General features: G+C 44.0%; 1 protein-coding gene across 1 annotated transcript in view; it reads right to left on the bottom strand.

The window, feature by feature from the left end:
- Positions 1-14,810, bottom strand: part of PCSK2 (proprotein convertase subtilisin/kexin type 2) — a 208,090-nt gene that overhangs the window by 42,525 nt on the left and 150,755 nt on the right. The window contains exon 6 of the mRNA XM_007100354.2: positions 9,570-9,646. Coding sequence (XP_007100416.1) covers positions 9,570-9,646 — 77 coding nt within the window. The remainder of the gene's footprint in view (positions 1-9,569; positions 9,647-14,810) is intronic.

The raw sequence follows: 14,810 nt of genomic DNA on the forward strand, positions 1-14,810 counted from the left end.
CACCAGGCCTCTTCGCACCCCTGGGCCTCTGTCGGCTCTGTCGCCACGGCCTTGAGTGCCTTCCCTTCAGTCCTGTTTTCCTGATCATCTCAGAGAACGAGCTTGCTCCCCTGAATATCAGGAGAATCCTTTTCCAAGTCCATATTCATCTGGTCCCTTTGCTCTCTCAAGAACATTCAGTAGCTCCCCTTTGTCTCTAGAGTAAAACGTGAGTCTGTCAGAAGTGGAAATAGCTGTGGGTGTGGGGAGGAGGGACAAATCTCGGTGGCTTGATTGGCCTCCTTTTTCTTTGGAAATTCAGTAAATGTTTAATGATTGGCTGGTTGAATAAAACAGTCCAGGTGAGAAGTCTGATTAGCTCACGAAAGAGTGGGATTTGGCAAAAAAAGATGTTATCTAACAAAATCTGAGTAAGTTATAATCTTTTTAAACGTCTTCAACATATTCAGAACAAAAATAATTTTAAAAATAGATTACTGAACAGTGCTCCACAGGAAGGGCAAGAAGACTGATTTTTGATGAAGATCCAACACTTGTGTGGACCCATCGTCTGGCCCCTGGAAGACCTGAACCGCTGACTAGGGTTAGTGAGTACTCTCTGGTTCTATAGAACCAAGCCCGTAATTTTGTGCTTTAACTAATTAATGGCCCCCTTCTGACAAAGGTTATCGGGGGGCAAGTGACAGGAGTCAGGGGTGTCACGTTGCCAGAACGGCCTCGATCTACTGTTCCCCTGGGCCTGTGCCCTTGGCAGTGTGATTTTCTTGCTCCTTCATGAAGAGGGGAAGCACATTTCCCCTACCTTGAGTCTGGCTGGCCTCGTGACTTGCTTTGGACAAAAGAATGTGGTGGAAGTGATGGGCCTGGCCCTCAAGAGGACCACAGCTGCTCTTTCTCCTGAAACTGCCCTGGTGCCATGTGGACAAGCCCAGGCTGGCCCATTGGATGGTGAGAGACTGTAACCCCTCATGCCTGTCACCCAGGCTGACAGCCAGCTGTCCCCCAGACATGTGAGAGAGGCCATCCTAAGCCAGCCAGCCGCCAGCCTCCCTGCAAACCAACCCTGCATGCAGGGATAAGCCAGATCAAAAGAACTGTCCAGCTGACCTACAGACTTGTGAGCGATATCAGTGCTTATTGCTTTAAGCTACTACTTTTGGGATGATTTGTTATGCGGCATTACTTGGCAATAGATAACTGATACGCTGGACAAGCAAGGCTGGAAGGACAATCCCAGGTTGACCTGTGCAGGGTGGGGTTTAAGCCTGGACCCTGATGATGGCTGCACTGGGGCTTCCCTACAGCCGTGTTGGCTGCTGAGATGTCCAAGAAAACCCTGAGGACCTGCTCCGACCCGGGGAGGGGGCACATCTCCAGAGAGACAGTGTCCCTTCTTCCACATTGCTGACCTTTCACTAGAGTGGCTGGCCACCCTTCTTGCCCTTTCCAGCCAAAGCATGCATTTCTATGTGACTCCATTCAGGGAGAGATGGACGGGGCAGCATGCATACAGCACCTCTCATTTACTGACACCCACCGTGGGTGGGCACCATGCCGAGAGAGCCGCAGGCTTTGTTTAATTTAATTCTCACAACTATCATTATCCCCATTTTAAAGAAGAGGGAGTTGAGCATCAAGATACTAAGTCACTTCTCAGTTCAGAGGCAAAACCAGAATTCAGATACAGGTTTGCTGCTTCCGACCCCCTGATCTTAAGCATGACCTTTATAAACAAGATGAAAAGACAACCCTCAGAATGGGAGAAAATATTTGCAAAGGAATTCACAGACAAAGGATTAATCTCTAAAATATATAAACAGCTCATGCAGCTCAATATTAAAAAAACAGACAACCCAATCAAAAAATGGGCAGAAGGCCTAAACAGACATTTCTCCAAAGAAGACATACAGATGGCCAAGAGGCACATGAAAATCTGCTCAGTATCACTAATTATTAGAGAAATGCAAATCAAAACTACAATGAAGTATCACCTCACACCGGTTAGAATGGGCATCATCAGAAAATCTACAAACAACAAATTCTGGAGAGGGTGTGGAGAAAAGGGAACCCTCCTGCACTGTTGGTGGGAATGTAAATTGATACAGCCACTATGGAGAACAGTATGGAGGTTCCTTAAAAAAACTAAAAACAGAAATACCATATGAACTAGGAATCCCACTACTGGGCATATATACAGAGAAAACCATAATTCAAAAAGACACATGCACCCCAATGGTCATTGCAGCACTGTTTACAATAGCCAGGTCATGGAAGCAACCTAAATGTGCATTGACAGACGAATGGATAAAGAAGATGTGGTACATATACACAATGGAATATTACTCAGCCATAAAAAGGAATGAAACTGGCTCAGTTGCAGAGACGTGGATGGACCTAGAGACTGTCAGACGGAGTGAAGTAAGTCAGAAAGGGAAAAACGCACATAGTATATTAATGCATATATGCGGACTCTAGAAAAATGGTACAGATGAACTGGTTTGCAAAGCAGAAATAGAGACACAGCTGTAGAGGACAAACGTATGGACACCAAGGGGGGAAAGTGGTAGAGGGGTGGGGGGTGGGGTGGCTGTGGGATGAATTGGGAGATTGGGATTGACATATATACACTAATATGTATAAAATAGATAACTAATAAAAAGATAAAATCTTAAAAAAATATATCATGTACTCCTGATGCTCAGAAATGTGCAGATAAAAAGTGTGATGGTTAAATTTATGTGTCAGTTTGGCTGGGACATGGTGTGCTCAGATATTTGATTAAGCATTATTTTGGGTGTTCCTGTGAAGGTGCTTTTTGGATGAGGTTAACATTTAAACTGGTGGACTCTGAGTAAAGCAGATTGTCCTCCGTAGTTGTGGGTGGGCCTCATCCAATCCGTTGAAGGTCTGAATAGAACAAAAAGACCAGCCTTCTCTGGGTAAGAGAAAATCCTCCAGCGCTGCCTTTGGACTCCAGCTCGTCCCTCTTGGGTCTCCAGCCTGCCAGCCCACCCTGCAGATTTTGAACTTGCCAGACCCCATAATTGCATGAGCCAATTCCTTGTAACAAATCTCTTTCTTTTTATATACATATCTGATTCGTTCTTTTTCCCTGCAGAATCCTGACTAATTCAAAAAGTAACTTAGTGGTTTAACCAGCTTTCACTGGTTCTTTGGCTCACTCACTGGTTAGGGTCCTTGGCTTAGGTTTTCTGCTACAACATGGTCTGTCTTTGCCACATGATTTTTGTTGGTGACAGAACATACTAACTGGTAACCAAGCTCATTTTCTTTTCTTCCTGGGATCCGGTTAGGCTCCATTTCCCAGCCTCCCCCCCCGCACGTGCATGTGGCCAAGTGACTGAATTTCAGCTGATGTTATGTGGGTGACAGGATGTATGCTGCTTCCAGGCCCAGCTCATAAAAATCCCCAGAGCCATTGTCCATGCTCTTTCCCTCTAGTCCCTCATGCAAACCTCCAAGGGGCAGCTTTAGCTCCATTTTACAGATAGGGGAAACTGATACAGGGATCACTTATTCCATACCAAGTGATCAATATACCACTACCTTTGTCCATTATAATCTACTGTATTTTTGTCTCTTAAGAAAAGAATCATTGCCACCTGAGGACCATAAAATCCCCCCATATGGCAAACATTAGTTTCCAAAGTAGAAATGATTGTACCAACATACAGATATTTCTTTTGCGGTCTATATGATTCTCTCCACAACCCCAAATCTGTGTTACGTCTATTTCTTTTAGCTGAAGGGGAAATTTTCAATAATGAAAACTTGTGTCATCCAGGTAGCGGACTAGAACATTTTTTAAAAACTCACAACTTTGTGGTATTTCTCCAGTGGCTCAGAAGAGCTCACAAAATTAAACTCTGTTGGATTTCACTGTACTCTAGATTGGCTAGAGAGAGGGGGTTGATTGCAAAGAGCAACCTTTGAGCTGATATGGGCTTATGGGGTAGTCTCAATGCTCACATGAAAGAAAAACTTAGATTAGGTCGTTGAAGGCAGTTTGGATTTTGTTATCCAGGAGGCAATTTCAGAATTAGTCCGTAAAGACAGAAGGGAAAGACGATTGTCTATTTCTAAGCCATTACGTGTCCCCAGGCTAAAGTATTGGTTTCCATCGCTGTGCTAATAGCCAACCAGAGAGAGCAATTTTTCCCCCATGTTCTTTTTAGGCCTGTTTATTGGGTTCTTCAGAATAAAATATGACTTTTAATTTAAAAAAGTTAATCACTGAAAATCTTTCTTATTTGAAGCTTTAACTAATGCTATCAATCAAACGTGCTCACATAGAGACAGACGATCCTTGGCATCCATTTACCCATATTTCCCTTCATTTTGGTTGCTTGAATAATAAATGTCTTCTCTCTTCCTGAATTTATAGTAAACTTTTTGTGACCAGGAATTGCATCTAATACAGAATCTCTTACTCTTTAGGGCGTAATAGATAGAGCATGCTACACCCAGTGATGCTCCGTAAATATTGCCGATGGTGGGGATGACATTTCAGTGGTGTATGCCTATCAAAGAAATGCTATGCAAGAGAGGTTTTTACGGACAGCAGCACAGCAATGGAATACAGATCTGCAGTGCATCACCAAACATTGACCTAAAACCCAGCAAGGCTGGAAGATTATTGACAAAGTATGAGCTGCAAACCTTGGGGGAAGCAGGTAGCTCTGAAATGGACAGACGTCAAGGGCACTCAGCATTTTGGCGTGGCTGAGAAAGTATGCCACCCATCCATCAACTAGCCAATCAATATTTATTGAATGCCAGAAAAACAATGTGATACTAGATCCTGATACCTCATAAGAAATCAGTTATAGCTGTGTTGCATATTATTGATGCTTATTAAATATGTATTATTTTCTACCTTTTTGCAGTTTGGGTTATTGTTGCTACTGTGGCTGTTATTATTTTGCTTGGTCGTCTGTATTTCTCTGATTGCAAGCTAGGAGGAAATTACACTCCTTTTCCAAATTTCTCAACTGTGTTTCAAATACATACCTGGAGCGCAGATACCGCATACAATTATCAAATGGTTCACAGTAGAATAAATACACTTGCTCTGCCGAAAAAGGAATAATCCTACAAAACCAAATGAAGCACAGGGCAAGGAATTCTAATATACGGGTCCCCTAAAAGCAGTTCTGCATATGTATGAAGTGTGCCTTCATAAGGAGTCCTTGGCTTGGAGTTTTCAGTATGTTTTTAAAGAAACGTACCCTTGAAGGAAAACAAGTTAACCTGTAAGCACAGAGAGGAGCTATGATGGTTTAAAGTGTGAGGAAAGCCCAGGGGAGACATGCGGCTATTAAACTCAGTTTCCCAACCAAGGGGAACGTTCTCCTTGCTTGCTCTTGAGAGCGCCCCTGGTAGAGCGTTTTATTTTCTACTTTCCTCAGCAGTGAGAAGCCCGTGATGGAGAGCGTGGCCTTTTCTGGGCAGGAATTGCCTCTGCCTTCTAACTGGCCTGCGTGGCAGGCAGTGTGGCTGGCGCGGCAAGCCCACTGCTGGTCAGCATCGGGCAGCCCTTCATTGGAGCTTCGCTGCCGAAACTAGCTTATCCAAGAGCCCCGAGTCTGCTGAGCAAAGATGGGTGTGTTGGGACTGGTGCCCAAGCCCAGAAGAGAACACCTGAAGAAACTGGCAGGCCGGAGGCTCAGGCTGCCTGGGCAGTAAACCCTGCTCCAGCCGAGGGCAAGTGCTCAAGGCTCTCAGAGCTTCTGGGCAGCGGCATTCCTAGAGTGCAGCGGGAGAATCGTCCTTGTCTATGCCCCACGCCCAGTTTCCGACCCAATCACAAGATCTCTCCTCTTTTCTCCTAGCAACCTGTCCAAACCTTTCATGCTCACCTCCTCCATGAAGCCTTCTCAGATTGCTGCCTTCTGCACCAGTCTCTAACTCCAGGACCAGTTATCCAGGACACCTCCTGAACGTGTCTGTACCTCGTGCCTCTGCTTCTTTGCCTAAATTGTACCCTCACCCCAGAATACACCCCCTCCCCTCCCAACTCTACCTAGTACCTTCATTCAAATCCCGGACCAAATGCCACATCTTCAAGGAAACCTGTCCCAGTTTCCCCAGCCAGAGATAACTTTGCATTTCTCCAGCTCTCTCTCCAAAGCACTTTTATTATGAGGCAGTGCTTGTAATGGCCCCTCACTGGTGTCAAATCCTGTCTCCACCACTTGTTAGCTGTGTGACCTTGCACACGTTACTTAATCTTTCTGTGCTTTGGTTTCCAAAATAGGGATAATAATGTTCACACCTATTTCAGAGGGTTAGATTGAGAATTAATACGCGCAAAGCACTAAAACAGTGCCTTAAACATAGTAATTAATAGGCGTTCGCTTTCCTTGTATGATTTCAGCCCTGGCTACACTTAGCACCGTAGTGATTCGGGCTGCTGTCACCTCCTCATGGGACATTGCACGCTCCTCAGAAGCTTAACCACCAAAATGGATAGTTTCATGAGTACCAAGCTAAAGGCCCAGTTCTGTTTATCTCTTTTTACGTCCTATGCTTTTAAAATTTACTTTGTGTTATATAGAAAATATCAGAATAGACAAAAGTAGAGTGAAATCTCATGTAACCATCATCCAGCTTTAACAATTATTAACTCATGGCCAATTATATTTCCTTTAAACCCCCCTTTACTCTCTTTCCTTCTTCTACAAGCCCGTAGTTATACTGAAAGAAATACTAGGCATAATATTCATCCAAGAGGGAATTTTTAATAAACTTATCTTACACTCAAGGGAAGGATGCTATCTTCAAATTCTCCTTGTGCCAAGCAGGGACCACCTCCAGGACAGACACGACCTTTCGGACCACAGATCCTCCCAGGGCTGTGGCCTGAACTTTGACCCGCCTTCCTGTCATAATCACTTACAACAGTAGATTTGTTTCGAGGGGCCGTGATTTGAACCGTGGTACCGTCAAGTCTTTGTAATAACAAGCGATGATGGATGAGGATCTTTGAAAATGACTTGATAATTGTGAAAAACCCCATTTATGGGTCAAAGTGGCCACTGTGTCTTGAGTCATTGGTTCCTTAAGAGGCAGGGATCATACTTGCCTGACTCACGATGACTGTGTCTCAGGCAGTTGGACACTTGGGGATTCCACCTCTGGCAATGAAGAATTTTAGTGCCCTGGACTTTCCTGGTGGCACAGTGGTTAAGAATCTGCCTGCCAATGCAGGGAACACGGGTTCGGGCCCTGGCGCGGGAAGATCCCACAAGCCGCGGAGCAATGAAGCCCTCGTGCCACAACTACTGAGCCCTCGCACCTAGAGCCCATGGTCCACAACAAGAGAAACCACCTCAATGAGAAGCCCGCGCACTGCAACGAAGAGTAGCCCCCGCTCGCCGCAACTAGAGAAAGCCCATGTGCAGCAATGAAGACCCGATGCAGCCAAAAATAAATAAGTTAAATACATTTTTTAAAAAAAAGAATTTTATTGCCCTAAGTGCTCATTAGTCCTAGAGGATTTTAGCCAGTTTAAAATTGAACTTTCGAGAACAAGTCTGCAAATGAAATTATTTAAGATAGAGGACATCTCCGTTTTTGCTTTTGTTTTTGTTTAAAGAATATTCTTACAGCTCATCGCACAGGAAGACTTACTTGTGGGGGGTTGCGTTTGGGTTCAGAAAATGGGATGGGAGGAACCATTCTGTTGGTTATATTTTTGTGCCTGGGTCCATCCATTGAAGATGAATTTAGTACCTACTACCTGCAGAGATAAAGCTAGCAGCTGGCACGCGTGTTGCTATTGCCCTTTTTGATAGCGTGTGGACAGCTGGTGACCGATGGTGCTGAAGCCACGGCCACCCTCGTTGTCCCTCTCAGCACAAGGTTCCAGGCTGCTGTTAATCATTATGTCTCGCCTCTGACTTAGTGACTTCTATTGGATGACTTCACATCCCTGTGTCTGAAAATGGTTTATTAGCTAAGGGTATGCAAGGATCTAGGTGAGTAAGAGACCCTTCAAGTCAAAAGTTCTCTGGCCTTTTTTATACACCCTCACCCCCTAAACGCACACTTCCAAACCCTGCATGATGATTTTAAAGCTGCAGGTGAGGTTGATAGAGAGTGAACTGTGCTCTTGGATATTAGCAATGATCTTTAAAAAATGTTACAAATTCGAATTGTGTTTTCCCCTTTATTCTTTTCTGCATTTTCTGTAATTACCAAGCCCCGTGTGCTCTGTCTGTGCCCCACACAGTCTCTGGTCAGCTTGCTAACTGTAGGAACAGAGTCTAAGCTACCTGGTCCACTGGGGACCCATCTCTGGCCACTCTCTGGTCATCATGCCTTCTGTCTTTTATAATAAAGATGATGCTTATAAAAGAAGGGTACAATTTGGATTTAGAAACACTTACAGAGCTTGGGTTCAAGTGTCGGCTTTGATATTTACTGGTTGTTTGTCCAGGGAAGTCAGGCAACTTTTCTGAGCCTGTTTCCTTGTCACTAAACTGAGGATGACAGCATTTGTTTCATCTACCTTGAGTTTGTCACGAGAAGTAGAAGAAATGAGTAAAGTGCTGTACGCACAGTATATTTTTATATCATTAATTGAAGTTCATATGTTCTCATCAGCTTCAGTCAAAAAAATCAATAACGGGGAAGCACTAGGTTTAGAACTGTCAATGTTGATTGAACAAGCCACGTGCCTTAATTTCTTGATATTTCTTACATGTGATCAACAACTTAGGCAAGAATTTTACTTGGAGAAGAAAGAGACTGCATTTACATGTTTCGTAGCAAAACAGGCCAAAAATCACACTTTGGGATGAACCGTTCATTGGGTAGTGTTACATAACAGGATGCCAAGCAGTATTTCAAACCTAGAGTTAACAACAATACAGTACTGCATATTTGAAAGCTGCTAAGAGAGTTGATCTTAGAAGTACTCATCACAAGGAAAAACGTTTTTTTATGTGACTATGTGTGGTGTCAGATGTTAACTAGACTTACAGTGGTGATCTTTTTGCAGCATATACAAATATGGAATCATTATGTGGTAGAGCTGAAACTAATTATTACACCTCAGTTAAAAAAATACCTCAAACCTCTGCCAATTATGCTTACTGTTTTGTCAAAAGGGACCTCATGAGCTGTTATAAGGTTACAGCAAAAACACTTTTCAAAAACATATAGACACAGACCCCTGGGGCAAAAGAGCTCTCTGCAATAGTTTCAACAAATCAAGTAAAACCCATGTGTTTACAATGAACTTGTGGTGGGTTGAGAAAGGATTTCTTATTATTCCTATTTTCTTTTTATCTTTAATAAGGTGGCAAATAATTCCTAGTTCAACAGAACAAAAGAGTCAAGAGATAATTCTAGAGGAGTGTTGCCATATTAAAAAAAAATCAAGAATTTAGAGAATGTAGCCACGAAGAAGGAAAAAAGATCACCATATAATTTAGCAAGGCATTGAGAGCATTTCGCTGGTGATATTTAAGCCTTAAAAACACAACAGAGCGAAATAAAACCCCACACCTGACATCCCAGACACCTCAGGAGGCCCCGTTTACCTGTTAAACCAGTCATCTGTGTATCGAGGGTAAGGATAGGGGTCGTTGCTGCTGAAGTCGTAGCTTGCTTCGGCGTTCTGCAAAACACAAGGTGTGTCGTTAGGTCATAAATCCAGAGGCACGGGCACGAGAGGATCAGAGAGATGCAACCGTCTTATGTGGACGGCCCCTCCGTGGAGGGCTGTGTTAACATTCTCTCTGGACCAGCCCTTGAAGAGGTGACAGAGCAGACGTGTGTCCGTGGAGGGTTCTATCCTCCCGTTATCCTCTTTTCCAGGTTCCCTCATCCCATCCTATTCCAGGCCCTCAAAGGGTTAGCAAATTTGCATCCTGTGCTACCCAGGACTGTCTCCATTTTAAGCTGAGTGACACTTGTGGGTCAGTGGGGCTCCCCCGAAGCCAGGACTCTCAAGCTTCCTTGCACTGATGGCCAGAAGAATCTAGTTCTCATGTCACAAGTGAGGCAGCCTCTAGAGTTTTCTTACTTTATGCAGAGCTCACTCCAGCTCCCTGCTTCAGGCTGACAGAGGCTTGTCTCCTTTACATTTACGGGTGTTAAACCCAAGCCCCGAACACTGGCCATGATATCAACCTCATTTATTCACTCAACAAATATCACTGAGTCTAATATATGCCAGGGACTTTCCCAAGTATGGGAATACAATGGTGACATCCTTGCCCACATGTAAGTTACAGCCTGGTTAGGGGGACAGACATCAATCCCACAAAAAATAGATGATTGCAAACAGGAGTCCTCTTAACGCTACAAGATATAATGAGAAGTTTAAATTCTATTCAGTCCAATACCTCCAATTTTCCCATTGAGGTCTTTCCCCACAGAAATCAACTACCTATTCACTTAAATTGATTTCATGCTTTAATTTTGTCCATTTAGGTCTTCAGTTGGTCAGCCTTTTATTTTGGTCCATGACGGGAGATGGTTCCCCACCATCTGTTGGCTAATCCCTTCCTTCCTCTCTGCCTGTCAGTTGCCCAGGGATGCTGAGCTCCGTGAAGCTCCTCTCTCCTCATCGCATCCTCCCTCCTTTGTTTTTGAGGTGTGCAACCGAGACCCTGGATGGTTTCCTGGTCCGCAGTATACACTGGGCTGGGAAACACTGGGTTAGATACATATTCCAGCTGGGAAATGTCTCAGTTCCACGGGCCCTGAGACATTTTAGAGAGTTGTGCTCTTTTATGAGTCAAAACACTTTAGTTTGTAAACTTAATGTATTAGTGGCATAATGGTTTTAAGAGCAATTGACTAGTTCCATGAGTTTGTGTTTCCATTTGTTGGATGACAAAGGGCCATCAGTAGCTGGAATGACCAGAACTGTAATACTAATTTATTTTTTTAAATGTGCTTGGGGCAGAAGTCACCTTGAAATTTGTTTAAAATTTTTTTAACTTAACAGTTTTTAGCTTTATTGAGGTATAATTCTTATACAAAAAATTCCACACGTCTACATCTTGATATGTGTACACTCATGATGCCATCACCACAACCAAGGTACTAAACATACCCATCACCTTCAAAATTTCCTTGTGTTCTTTTGTGTCTGTGTGTTCTTCTTCTTCTTTTTTTTTTTTTTTGGTAAGAACATTTAACGAGATCTATCCTCTGAACATATTTTACAGTGTATAATATCGTATTGTTGACTGTTACGTGGCAGAGGTCTAGAACTTATTCATTTGCATAACAGAAACTTCATACCCATTGAAAAACAATTCCTCATTTTTCCCTCCCCCACCTTTCTATTCAAAATTTGGACCAGTCACTTATCTTGGGCATTGAACATGGCTATCCTGTGTTCTAGAATCTAGGTCCTCCTTTAAATCCTAGTCTTTAGAGAGGATGTGTTCCTGTCTCCACTGGCCATAATTATTGGCAAATACCCAGGTCTGCTCCTCCTCCACTTAGATCCCAAACTACCTTCATCCACCTTTAAAAGTTTAATTCTCTATCTGGGCTATACCCCCAGTCTTTGGGAGACCCTCTCAGATTTGGCATATTTTTTTTTTCTTTATGTTTCTTGAGCTATTTGGATCTCAATTCTTTTGAGGGATACTATTTTGAAAGTAACTTATTCGTCTTCCTAAGTATGTTCAATTACCCCAATCTTCTCTGAATTTTTGAGACAAGAGCTTGCTTAGGTAGAGCTGGTGGGGTTGGAATATTAAGAGGAACACAAGTTAATAGTTTTTCTTTGGGGTTTCAAAGCTGAGGTTGAAAGTTAAGCAATAGATTTGGAAGACTATTTGCTAGGCCTGGTTTGTTTCTCTGTAGAAGAAATTAAAATGGCCCACTCTAAGGTGAATTGAATAGAAATTTCATTGAGTAGCGCTTGTAGGGCCCTCAGAGGGAGCCCTGAGTGCTACCTCTCTCTTCTGAGCTGTGTTCTTGGAGTGGGAAGGGGGTGTGTTGGGGTGTCCAACCGCAGAGAGGTCTGGGACTCATCCTAGGACAGGGGCGTGGAGCTGGGGACCAGAAGTAGCCCCGTGAGGTGTCTTAGCTGAGGGATTCTGGGGCGCCCCATTCCGTGTTCCTGTGACGCTCACTGCAGAACAGGAAGCAGCAGAATATTGTGTGGGGGGCTGAGATTAGTGAGAACACGACAGAGGGAACCAGCTGCCCTAGGAAGTCCAAGGGTCACGACAGTGAGGATCCAGGCTTCAGGCAGGATCTGCGTGAAGTGATGACATAGGCCAGTGGGGTGAGGACGCGGCAGTAGTTTCCACGGGGGACAGATGATGAGACGTGAGCTCCGGGAGCCCGCCCCCTCTTCTTGATGCTGCGCTAGTCCTTTGAAGCTTGAGGGTGGAGGCAGGAGGGTGGGAGCAAAACCTGTGTTGGCCAAGGTCAAATTTCTACCATCAGTGCCAGTAGGTTGTTGGAGAGAAATTAAATTCCACTAGAGAAAAATAAAATCAGAATTTTCTGCACCTTTGTGTTTGCTGCCTAAGCAACTGACCTATTTCACCAGCTTTCCGCCCTGGCTCACCTCTCTTGTTCACAACTGTCACCTGCGGTCTGGGCCGAGGTCTTTGGCTCTGATTTCTGGTTCTGGAGAAAATGGCTTGCCGCGAGGTGGGTGGGGGCAAAGGGAGGAACTGGAGAGTTCAGACAGCAGAATTTGTTCCTGAGAATCCAGGGGACTCTGAGACCACTTTTACAGCAAGAAGAAAGACCATGAATTGTCTGCAGTCAAATTCACCTCAATGTTGAGATGGATGAGGACTTAGGAACTCGAATTTGTTGTCTTTACAATTAATTTGATGACTAATGCTAATTCCTTGTGTAATAATAGTCTAGCCTGAAGCTGAGTATTAAGGAAGGCAAACAGGTGTTCTTCTTTGGCTGTATATTTTCTGGCAAAAAATCAAATGCTTTACAGCAAGAAAGAAGAATGAGCGATTTTTTTGCCAGGGTTCTTTTTATACTTTTATAGCCCAAACCGACGAGTCATTTATTGATCTGAATTACAATGTCGTCGTCCACAAAGCTGTTTGTGTACAGGAATAAATTAAACTGGTGTTGGATTATACTGGAATTTTCTAAAATATCCATTAACATAGACATGTGGGAGGAAGTGGAGTCTCTGTAGATTTAACGCTCTGGTATCCTAGGCTAAGCCAGAGGTTTGTTTTGGTTTGAATTCTGTAACTTCGTCCTAAAAGTCATTAGTCTATTTTCTTTTAGAAAATACTAGCTATTTAGTGAACATAATTTAATCATTGATGATTCAGTATCAGGATGATTCAGAGTCACCATTAAGAACTTGAATTATCATTGTACCATTGTGGAGAAAGTAGGAAGATTGGGCTGAATCCAAACTGACCTCAGGGCATCCCTGGAAGTTATTTCTAGAAGAAACTTCTGATAATGGCTCATTTTCTCTTTAAGAGTTGAGTGCAGAGAACAAAAATCCCTCTAGCAATTAGTATTTCTAAGGCTTAGTGTCTGAACACTTGAATGCATAGTCAGAAAGCAAAGCTAGATTAACTCTCAGCAAAGAAGTTTAATAATTAAGGTTTTGGCTGTTGTTTGCGCTGCGCACTTTCCCATCAGATGGGCTGCCCTCACACTAGGCTAAGGAAGGACAAGGGACTTACTTATTTTCATGAAATCTTCTGACTCCGTTATATCTGAGGTGCTGCCATCAAAGGCACAGGCTGACAAATGGCACCTGTCTGATGCTATGGCTGGTCTCACCTTGGAAGCTGGTGGTGGACCCACTGGCTATCATGTTTGCTGCTTTAACATTTTCAGAGGAGCTTCTGAGCCCCTTGAGACTGAACTCAACTCTAGCACTGCCACCCTTAACCCCCAAATCTGGAATTTACTGCCTCTGGGACAAGTGGACTTTCCTTGCTGGGTAGCACAAGACAGATGCATCTGCAGGTGTCAGCTTGAAGTAGGGAAAGGAAGAGAGGCATTAAATCAGACAGATCTGGTTTTGAACCCAGGCTATTTGGTCTCGGCAATATTCTTGTTTTCTGGAAACTGAGGTTTTCCTCATCTTTAAAATGCAGATGATAAAACAGTGACTGCTTGGTTGCTGTGAGGATAAAAGGAAGGAAGGGATGTGGGCCAGCAAGCACACTGTGGATGATGTCTCACCTCTTTCTTCTGCTTTTGTGTCCTCTACTTCCTTTGATCACCTACGGCAAGGGTCACAAAATATGACCCAAAGGCCAAATCTGGTCCACCACTTGTTTTTGTAAATAAGGTATTATTGGAACATAGTCATGTCCATTTGTTTATGGGTTGCCTAGTGCTGCTTTCACAATATAACAGCAGACTTAAGTAGCTGTGGCAGAAGCCTACCAATCTTAAAATGTTTACTATATTTTATAGAAAGTGTTCATCAACGCTTGACTGGCACCCTAGGCCTCTGGGCGCCCAGGCTGCCTGCTGATAGCCTGAGGCTTGCGCTACAGCATCTCACCCAGTCCCGCCTTCCTAGGAGGCTCCTTTGCCCTGAGACATACCTGTCCCATGGCCCCTTCTCTCTAGGTGAGCTGTAGCTGCTGAAAAGGAATCTGATACAAACTAACCTCACTATGTTGCTAAGAGTTTGAAGTTTACCTGTCCTGGGCCAATCAAAAGTAGGTTATCGGGTGTTCCTGTGGCCAGAAATGGGGGCTCAGCCCACTGGGGTGCTTGTGGAGGCTGTGAGGGCACCCTGCTGGGATGGCGGGGAAGCCCCACCATTGTCCCCACCGCCCCTCTGACCATCG

Source organism: Physeter macrocephalus, chromosome 14 (assembly GCF_002837175.3).
Source record: "Physeter macrocephalus isolate SW-GA chromosome 14, ASM283717v5, whole genome shotgun sequence".
NCBI classification, from domain to species: Eukaryota; Metazoa; Chordata; class Mammalia; order Artiodactyla; family Physeteridae; genus Physeter; species Physeter macrocephalus.